Source organism: Rhinolophus sinicus, chromosome X (assembly GCF_036562045.2).
Source record: "Rhinolophus sinicus isolate RSC01 chromosome X, ASM3656204v1, whole genome shotgun sequence".
In the NCBI taxonomy this organism is placed as follows: domain Eukaryota; kingdom Metazoa; phylum Chordata; class Mammalia; order Chiroptera; family Rhinolophidae; genus Rhinolophus; species Rhinolophus sinicus.
Genome location: NC_133768.1, coordinates 89,095,689 through 89,106,971, shown reverse-complemented (window position 1 = coordinate 89,106,971; position 11,283 = coordinate 89,095,689). Strand labels below are relative to the sequence as shown.

Below are 11,283 nucleotides of genomic sequence, written 5' to 3'. Positions count from 1 at the left end.
TCATAAAGCCAGAAGTAAATGATTCGGTTTTCGAACACACCTCAGAAGTCGAACATGTAACGCAGCTTCCACTGAGTACAAGATCCTGAGGCCTAGCTGTTCGCTGTTTTCGAATGTTTCAGACATCTCTTAGTAACACTTGATAATCTAAACCCGTTGTTGCAGTGCGATGTAATAATTATGGAAGGATATCGTTTTTCTCCATTAAAAATGTGCTTCCTAGTTATTTAATGAAAGCTAAACAATAAACCTCATGTTCCATAGTAGATGATGATAGCACTATGATCTCAACCTTAAGACTCCAGTGGAAATAAATTATTTGGTCCTGTTTAGTGTTTTTGTTATAATTCTCAGAAGAATGAGGTATAATTTTTTTTAATCTTTTTTTTTTAATTTTATTTTATTAAATTTATTGGGGTGACAATTGTTAGTAAAATTACATAGATTTCAGGTGTACAATTCTGTATTACATCATCTATAAATCCCATTGTGTGTTCATCACCCAGAGTCAGTTTTCCTTCCATCACCATATATTCGATCCCCCTTACCCTCATCTCCCACTCCCCACCCCCCTTACCCTCTGGCAACCACTAAACTATTATCTGTGTCTATGAGTTTCTGTTTCTCATTTGTTTGTCTTGTTCTTTTGTTGTTTTTGGTTTATATACCACATATCAGTGAAATCACATGGTTCTCTGCTTTTTGTGTCTGACTTATTTCGCTCAGCATTACTCTCTCAAGATCCATCCATGTTGTATGAGGTATAATTTTAATGTAATTCTGGTTTATGAAAGACTATAAACTTTAACAATGTCATAATTTCGAACTTTAACCTTTTCAGTATTCTGCAGTTTGATTGGCTGCATGTGTACCTCTCCCACCAGGCTACAGAAGTTGTAAATAGTGGAAAATAGAAATGACTAATGAATCATACATTGGGACATGGAAAATGTCAAAGTTGTACAGTTTATTATCTTCTAGAGAATATATAGGACATTAAAATTCCAATGCTATAGTCTTATAACAAATAATATGAGAACTATAAATAATAAACAGTAGAACATGAATCTTCTTTTGATAGTGATTATAACTTATAATAAGAAACACCCATTCCTATTCCCATGAAAAAAATGGGCTAGTCTGTGGATGTTTATCTTTTCCTTTTGTATTTAGGAGTTACTTAATCCACAGACAAGAAAGGAATATCATACATGTTCAAGAGTGTTGACTATATTATGTTATGAGCACTCTCCAAGATGAATAGAATTTGTGGTGTAGAATTAATTTTGACCCGTATTGCACCAGGATAATTTAAAAATAAACATTTTAAGGCAGATTATCTATTTAAAAATGGATGTTTTGCTATCATGGGGGAAGCTGGCACCTCTGATAACAAAGTAATACAGTATTTCTATATAGAAACCATGAATGCAAATATTTGCATTGCACTTGCATTTCACAGCAGGATCCCAAGCTTATTTGATATTTGGATTCACTAAAACCTGTTACATAGATCCAGAGCTCTACATAAATTAAAGAAAATATATTTATCCTACACCACAGAGGTATAAATAAAACTTCAATGCCTCAATTTGCTAATAGTTATTCTTTGTTGCTTATTATAGACGTTCACTGTTTAGAAATCACACAGAAAATAACATACACAGAGTGTTAGGAAAGATAACTGGGGGTTGAAAAAGAGCAAATTGTGTTGGTGGCACTTTCTTGTTACAGTGAATTTGTCATGGTTTGCTATAATTGTGAATAAAGTCTTTCTGAGCATTTCTCAGAATTACTTCCTTTAAGAAGGAAAAAGCATCCCATCCTGCTGTCACTTACCACACCTTTTGGCAACTCTCCAGAGATACAGCACTGGCATTGGTGTGATTCCTTGTCAAAATATTTTTTAACATCTGGCTCAAAAGATGTTTTTGACGACTATAGGAAGGCTGAAAATTCAATAAGTGTTTGGTACAGTAAGAATAAGCTATCTCATAGTGAGCAGCTGTCAAATGATTTGTTGAATACTTCTGCTCAACCCACCACAGTGAAATGATGGAATTGTGCCAGGTTCAGGAGATACAGAGTGAGGAGAATTTTAGCAAGCTCCTCTTATCCTTGCACTACCACCTGTAAATTTAGAACAGTCTATTATGAAACAAATGAAGAATAAGAAAGTTCCTGGTTCCATGTGTCCTTTTAGCTAGAGCAGCAAAGAACCCATTATTGGTGCTAGAAGCACATTTATGGTTTGTGGGCTAGGTACATTTTGGACCTACCAGTTTCTTCAGTCTTTAACCAACTACTTACATCACCAACATCATTAGCTCTGGGCATGAAAAATGCTCATTTGAAGAATTGTCCTCTAAACACATTTCTAATCTAGTGGTTGTTCATATATAATGACAATATGTTTTAGGGTCATTATTTTAATTAAATTATACAGCAGTTAGAATGGCCATCCCTTCACCCTGCATGCTGTGGCCATATCTTTGTCACTTGAATTTGAAAAAGCTCCCATCTGGGAATTTTGATACTCTCAGAACCATCATTTTAATGGGGTATAATTATGAAGAGTACAAACACAGCAGTATTGTAGAAAATATTTCCACATGAGTGAAATATTTTCATTTGCATTTAAAAGTTCTGAGTATATAGTAGCTCTTTGTTCAGAGAAGGGGTGAAGGGATCAGTGCTGTTCCACCTTGTTCCTGGACTTTTTAAGCCAGCCCTATATATACCATATATTTAGCAAATGTAAAATGTTGAGAGGCAAACACTAGTTTATGTTTCAAGCAATGACCTACAAATCTCCCATCTCCTCTGCCCCTTTCCTTTCCTGACTTTTCAGCCTGGTTCTTCCTCTGACTCTGAAATGTTGGTTCTGTTACTCTCACCTAAGCCTCATCTGGCTACTGTTACTGTTTGTGCATTTTTCTTTATTATCTGTGCTTTGATCTACCTTTATGGACCTTATTTTAATTCACCCATCCTGCTCTGAGCAACCCCCATAAACTTAGGTAGATAGGAATTCGCCATCCTAGACTTGGCCAAGTCTAGAAAGATCACAATGGTCCCTCCACAGTCACACAGCTGTAAACCTGTGGTAGGAATTCAATTAAACTACTTAGAAAACTCTGGTATATTACTGCTTTAATTTCTTTAAGGATAGAAAACAAAATCTAAGGTTTAGTCTCCCAGATTATCATTTAAAAAATGATTCACAATATTTCAAACTTTAGAATCTTTATTGAATGTCAAAGTATGTGAGGCACATTAATGCTAAACAGAATGTAAGAGGGTGAGGTTTTCAATTATATATAAAAGAAAGAAAGAATGAAAGAAAGGAAGGAAGGAAGGAAGGAAGGAAGGAAGGAAGGAAGGAAGGAAGGGAGGGAGGAAGGAAGAATGTTCACCTCTTTCCCCAACATTTTTGTTTTGTTTCCCCTTTCCTTTTTTGCCATCAGATTTTCTTTCAGGAGCTGGCATGCCCCAGGAAGGGAAATTGGCAAAGTAAGAAGGCAGTAGAGGGCTGAATATTGGGGGCGGAGCAAAAGCAATAGGCATAGTGAGAAATGGATTGAAACTCAGAAGTCGAGGAGGTATGAAGCAATGAGCAGTAGCACAGGAAGGCAAACCTGAAGTACTGGAAGACAAGTATATAAGCCTTGGCCAGTACTCCACAGGGTGCCAGGGACCTCTTAGTGGGAAAGAAACATGAGCCAGCCGTTCAATACCGGCCATTCTGATGTTTCCTGGTAGCAGCTCTATCATTATCCCGGTTATAATGGTGGGGATATGTGGAGGACCTCTTACTTGTGGGCCCCTGGGTGGAAAGAACCCTTGACATCGTGGCAAAGCCACATATAACCTTGCATTATTTCCACCTCTCTCAGTGCCCCCATTACTGACGCTTTTACCCCTACCATCAGTGCAGGAGGGCCTTCAGAGAATTCTTGGGACAAATTAATAGAATGGTGTCCCATCTGCCTCCTGCCTGCCAAGCCCTCAGAAATATTTACTTTCATTTTTACTAGGGACTCTTCCTCAAGAACAAGTGGTGATCCATCGGGTTGTTTGAGAGCCCTAGCACTGTAGACAGGAATGCAGGATCCTGTTCTCTCTCAGGGGCGCTCCAGTTGCTCTCTTGCCAGATCAGTCAGCACATTGAAGGGAGGTCTCAACAGCACAGGAGAGTGGCCCCAGAACCCCACATCATCCTTCAGCGTGGAACTCAGGTGCTGGAGGGGTGCATTGGGGCATGCCTCCTGGTTCCTATTTTCATCTGCAGCTACTGCTATGGGTGAAGCCCTCCAAGGCTTGAAAAATAGATATAAATAGTTACTAAAAATGGAAACGCAGCAACCAGAAAATATCTGAAATGTATGATTGATTGAACTTGATGGAATACACCATGGGAAAGGGAGAACCTTATCTCTTCCCATGTGTAGTGAGCAAAGACTTCTTCAGCCCACTTGCCTCTTATAAGGTGACTTCTTTGGCACCAGGCTGTGATTTCCCTTCATGGCTGACCTGTGGCTCCACCCCATTCCCCATTTACCCACCTCCTCAAGGCAGCAAAGAAGCCTAGAAGACCCAGATAGCTTCCTTAAAGGTCACAGTGTACAGGCATGCCATAAAAAATACCAGCTCTTTCCATCCCAGTAGGATCTATGATCCACTAAGCCCAGCATTCAGATTCTGGCAGGCATGTTCTGGAATGTCTTGTGTGGGAAAACTTTTTTTTTTTTTTTCTACAGAAGGGGAGGCGAACTTAGTTATGTTAAACAATCTGGTTTGTTTCTCTTAATGAAACATCATTCAACATTTACGCCAAGTTTTGTTAAATGTTTTCTTTCATTCAATCTTTACCACAACCTAGAGTACAAATTTCCTCCTATTTAAACCCCAGTATTTAAACTAAGGGTTTCCAACTTCTATTTCAAAAATACATTTAAAAATTGCCATCCTTAAATACAGTATTCTTAGTACTTGCGTTTATATCCTTCATGTTTTTGTCTGGTACCCCTTCTTGCACCCCCCTTCAACCAAATCACTCATCCTTGTTCTTATTATACCAGAAAATGATTCAAATTGTCTTTTACTTTCAAAATTAAACAGTTGTATTCAGTTTGCACTCACACATTTGCAATGTAGGCCATAGAGAAATTTGATCAGGAAAGTCTTTGTGAGATGATGGAGAAAAATAAACTGAACATCCACACAGGCCAAATCAGTCTGGAGCAATGACTTCTGCTTCTGCCCAAGAACAGCTTGGCAAGTGGAATGAATCCAGAGACCAACTGCTGTTTTTCTAGATTTGGGCTTATCTTTCTGAGATGACCAGTTGCTCAAGAAGGGATGGAGAAAAAGAGCAGAAAGGGAGAGGTAATAAACCTGTGACACTCCTTTAAAGCTAAATGTAGGATTCCTTTTTGCATAGCAGTACATAGATGGTAAAGCCATTCAGTACATTAACACTTTTACAGGCCTGTTTGAAACACAAATCATTCCAAGAACATTTTAGAAGAATTATGAAGACATGGTGCTTTATTAAGACTTATTTCTGAAGTTTTAGTTAGGGAAGGTAGTTGTCAAGTCTCTTCCTTGATTTTGGAAATAAAACAACAACTGAGCAGCATTCGAAGCCTAATCTTTTAATTTAAATGTCCAGGTTTGATGATGTGTATTATTAACTTAGATCTATTGCTTTTTTAAACTGAGTCTCTCTTGTGAAAATAAAACAAAATAGCACTATAAAAAATCTATCTAAGAATCATATTGGCTTTTATTTTCAGCCCTTCAATTTTCAGTTCTTTCCTTCATCCTACCTTCTAGTTTATTAGCTGTGTGTATTACATATACAGATATAATTAGTATGTATTTATATAAATATACAGGAATATATATATATATATATATATATATATATATATAAATATATATATATAAATATATATATATATATATATATATATATATATATATATAGTACTAGAGCTCTGGAAATTTATCTGCAAGTGGGAGGAGGGAATAAATGGCATAACAGGTATCAAAATATACAATCATTAGCTCAAATTTTGCCTTATAACTTTTTTGCATAAGGCACTTTCTGTTATTCCAGCCCAAATTTTATTACCTTCTTCCCCTTTAAGCAAGAATACTTCCCCAGATTTTATTTCTTGCCATTGACCTACAGATTAATTGCTCTGAAATTAGAAAGGCCATATACTCACCCAAGATTACTAATTTTGCTCTAGGATAAAACCATAAAATTAGTCCACTTCTTTAAATTTATCTGTGATTCGTGTTGTGAATTCTAGACCTTAAAGACCTTAATATCTTTCTCTATTCCCATATGCTGTTATATTTCAGAATGTGCTGTTATATTTCATATATATATATATATATATATATATATATATATATATATATATATATGCGTGCGTGTGTTTCAATTTATAAATAAGTGGAGTGTGTGTGTGTATGCACTCGTGTATGTGTGCAATGGATAAGTATAAGATGTGTCAGGCAGGGTGTCACGCAGGGTCTCAGCTCCCCCTCACCACATAAGAATGCAGGATATGGTGAGGCCAAAAGGAACACCCTCAGAACCATAGATAGGGGAGTCATACCACTATAGTCTCACGGGTGGCCAGGTGAGACACGCAAAGTAGGATCCACATGATCCACAATTCGCCATCCGCTTTTCTTCCTGCCAACCAGCCAACCAACCAACACAGTGGCAGCAGTTACATCAGCAGCCAATTGGCCAACTGGCTATAGCCAATGGCCAACCACCACCCAAGCCAGCACCCCCCACACATGAGACCGAGAGCCTGGAAACTGCTCTTCTGGCTCTGTCCCCACACTCCACCCCTCCAGGGTCTCACCTCACAATCTATGTGACAAACATCTTCCTCGAGGGGCCCTGTGTCAGGAACCCAGCTCATGAAAAAAAAAAAGGTCCCAGTCCAATTCAAGTAATGTCCCAGGGGATGTTCCTCTATGTCCACCTAGTTTCAGGGCATAGCCAGAGCTCCCAGGGCACCACCAGGCTTTCTGGGCATAGCCAGACTTCCTGGGCACAGCCAGGGTTTTTCATAAACAAGAGTATGGTCTGCACCATTATCAAATAGGGCCAAAACCTTCTGCACATTAGAATGGGACCAATGTATGGAGAGTTCCACGCGGGGCCACTGGTCCCTGCTCATCCCCTCTGATCGGGTAACTTGGCCCCACTCCTAATCAAGATGAAAGGAGTTGGCCTCAAGCGCTGCATGAAGTTCTGGAGGGACACTGGTCTCTCTTTCCAGGACTTCTCCTTTAGGCTTTGCCAGAATTGCTGTTCCGGACGCAACTGTTTTCTAAGTTCTAACAAGAGTGCATTGTGTTGTCAGTCTATTTTTTCCTGATCAACCCCTGCTGCCACAACATCATGCCATATCTGCACGCGTGTTACTCTCTGAGGCCCACGACATTGCCCCCTTACTTTTGATTTGGGCTTACAGGTCTTAACTTCTCGGACCTACTGTCTTAACTTTCTTTGCCGCTGGCTTTCAACATCACCTAGGGTGGCCATGGCAATGGTAACTTCATGGATCTGCCGCCCCACATAGGGCATAAAAATGGCAACCAAGGATCCAAAAGCACTTGCAAGGCCAGTATCCTGTCACATCCAGCACAACACAGGCAGTGAGAGAACGAGAAGGGGTGGTGAAGGGATAAGAATGAAATAAAAGTCAAGAGATTTATGCACTAGGGGCCAAGGGTCTCACAGCTTCCAAAGACTGAGAGCTACAAATTGGGCCAACTTGTGACATTTATTGATGTAAACACAAGGAAGTAACATTGTCTTCTCCACAGTCTTTGAATTTCATACATTATACTAGGAAACTGATTCAAACTAATCACCCTTGCCTGCAAGCAGCAGAACTGTAAGTCTCAGGATGTATCTTCCCAAGGGACAAAACCTTTATGCTGAAACTTACTGAAAGGAATAGATGGAGAATTGTTATTACATCATTGAATCTCTTCCCAAGCAGGTTATGGGAAGGAATATAGCCACAGAGACAGAAGCTCTCCTTAGCCGGGGGAAGGTCGGGGTCTATTCCCACCTCTATCAACCCCGTGGGTTCTCCTGATGGTCCCCACATGGCTGCGCCTGGCTTAGGTTGTTCCCCCCATAGGGAATCTTACCCGTCATTGGATAACCAGCCATCCTTTGGGGCCAAACAGGGAGACATAAGGTGTAAGCACAAAGGTGAAGTAAAGTCCCTGAAAGGATTAGTCTCACAGACTCTCCTTTCTTTAGAGGTAGGTACAAGGGGATAGATGGGTAGTCTGCTGTGTGACAACAGTATCCAAAACTAGATCTCTCATGCTGGTTGTAAAACTCTCGTCATCCGGCTCCCGCATATTAGGGTTGAAGATAGCATGTCTCGTACCCATTTCACGGATGATTTGAATGAGTTCAGTATATGATTGCCATTTATTCACAGTGTCTGGCAGCTCACCAGCCTCTCCCCATACTGTGCGTACCGCAGCAGTGAGACATTTCATTAGAGTGTGGTCACCCTGGTCTTGGACCAACCTACGGCAATTCTGTAACCTTTGTTGCAGGGACGGATGCCCTGTCACAGAGGCTAGCTTTTCCATTTCACCTGGGGAGCAGAGAATGCTATCTGCCCCCTCATCCCATAAATGTAGTAGCCAAGCTGAGATTGGCTCTCCAGGGCGCTGTCTGTACTGCTTCCCCAGCTCCTGCAACTCAGTGGGTGTGTAAGGGGTGTTGGTTGTGAACTCAGTCACAGCTGGGTTACCGGCAGCAATGCCCCCAGGGCCCAAAGGTTGTTCATGTTTTACCTTTTGCTTCATGATGGGCCAGGCTTCTGGGTTGGGAGCTACATTGTCTCCACTCGCATCATCAACCTCTGCTTCAGTCTGCACTGTGGGGTTCCTCCTCTAACAAGTGGACCCGAGCTTCCAACACCTCCTATCGGGACACCTGGTCCCACACCTGGGCTATTCCAGCAAGCGCTTCCTCCGAGTTATTATGCACTGCGGTGAGAACCTCCTCCAACCTGTGGTTCCCGAGCTTCTAATGCCTCCCCCAGGGGCTGCTGATCCGGCACCTGAGCTATTTCATTAAGTGTGTCCTCCATGTTACAATGCAATGCGGTGAGGAACATCCAGCCCACATGGCCGGCTATACCCTTCGCTTCCCCTGGCAACATCTCAGCTAGAACCTACAGGGCCCTCTCCACACTGGCCAAGCACCATCCATATCCTCCCACCACTCCTCGGGGGTCAAACTTCTGAGAACAGTGCCTACCGGGTACCACAGACTCTGTGGGGTCCACATGTCCTCCTCTACAGAGTCATACGCCATTTCTACCTGGCCAGAACCCTGCTCGCCATGCCAGCCATCCGATTGGGTGGAGGCCTCAGTGCAATATGTCCACAACCCTCGGAGCCTACAGCAGCAGCAGATTACCAAAAGGAAGGCTACGCCTGCTATGGCCAAGAGGGTGGTGTGCCATCTGGAGGCTTGAGTCTCCCAGGGCAACCGTACCTCCAGTTCCCAGCTCAGCTCCTCACGGGACTTCTAAAACTGAGCTTTCATACATATAAACTGCTCCATTACCTTATGGAGAGTTTCAGCCAACACCAAACCCTGTTGTCTGCACCATGTGTCATGCAGACTGTCACTCAGGGTCTCAGCTCGCGCTCCCCGCATAAGAATGCAGGATATGGTGAGGCCAAAATGAACACCCATGGAGCCATAGATAGGGGAGTCATACCACTATATTCTCGCTGGCAGCCGGGCAAATCACACGAAGTAGGATCCACATGATCTGCAAACCACTGTCTGCTTTTCTGCCTACCAACCAGCCAACCAACCAACACAGTCATGGCAGTTACATCAGCAGCCAGTTGTCCAACTGGCTACAGCCAAGGGCCAACCACTACCTGAGCCAGCACCCCAACCCCCCCACTCACACACACACAAGGGCTGAGAGCCTGGAAACTGCTCTCCTGACTCTGTCCCCACAGATGCTAATGCAAAGGAATGGTTACTGTTACGAAGCAATGCAACTCATGATAGAAATGACATTTTGGGTCTCTAAGTCCACCTCTTCCTGCCAGAGCATCATGTCCCTGTCTGTACACTGTTGAGTTTTGTTTTGTTTAATTAAGGTTTATTGGGGTGACAATGGTTAGTAAAGTTACATAGGTTTCAAGTGCACAATTCTGTAATACATCATCTATATATAACATTGTGTGTTCACTTCCCAGAGTCAGTTCTCCTTCCATTAACACTTATTTGATCCCTTTTACCCTCATCTTTGTTTTGTTTTGTTTGTGTTTTAATCTCTTTGCAAGATGAAAGCAGCATGTTTCCAACACTTATCCCACAGGAATCTGTTCACGTGCCTAGCATGGTTCACTATTGAAAAATCTCATGATTCCTCAGCTTTGTTTTCTATTTTTCTTCATTGTATTATTTCCTTCTCTTATATAAGGGAAAATTTATTATTAGCAATATAATTGTGGTGGGGCATTAAGGCTCTTTTAACATTTACGATATGAAAAGGGAAAATGCAACTTGGGTTAATGTCTGCTAATCGTTGGTAACTCATATTTACATAGATTATGTTTGAGATCTTGATTTTTTTTTCTGAATAGTGGAAAGGAGACCCCAGGAAATTCTGTTCTATCAAACTATTGCAATTGTAGGCTGTTTTTACCTAGAAATGCCTATTTAGTAAAATATCTTAATTGCATTAGATTAGAGTGAAGTGTAATGTAGGCACCAAATAGCTGGACGTGGTGACACAGCCAATGGCACCTGAGAATTACCAAAACCATAATGGGTATTATAACTTTAGGGATACTTTCTCAGAGTTTGTCTTGTAACTTGTTTGCTTTTATGCAATGAATGTTTATTGAACGCCTACTGCATGCATTCACTATTTGGTTTAATGTGGATCATATTTAAAATGTTAAATCTGCAATCCATAGTGACATCAAGGAATATTCAGACTTTCTGAGGAGACAAAACAACATCTATCAAAGGATCAAAGAATGCATAAAAAATAATAGACATAGACCATTAGCTGCATGGTGTAAACTAAGACCACAATGGAAATTCAGAAGAAGGATCTATAATTTTATGTTAAAGTAGTTGTGAAATGTTTCATGTGGAGGTGACGCTTGAGTTGTATTTTGAAGTATGGATATTCTATACACAGGCAGAGGAGCAGATGGCATCCTATGAGA

At 41.0% G+C, this 11,283-nt stretch overlaps 1 protein-coding gene across 1 annotated transcript; it reads right to left on the bottom strand.

Annotated features, from left to right (window-relative positions):
• Positions 1–2,098: 2,098 nt before the first annotated feature.
• PRR32 (proline rich 32) lies at positions 2,099–9,236 on the bottom strand. Its single transcript, XM_074323316.1, is given in 5 exon segments — positions 2,099–2,130; positions 3,417–3,923; positions 3,926–4,319; positions 8,866–8,964; positions 9,084–9,236. Coding segments are annotated over 5 exon segments (1,185 nt in total).
• Positions 9,237–11,283: the final 2,047 nt, after the last annotated feature.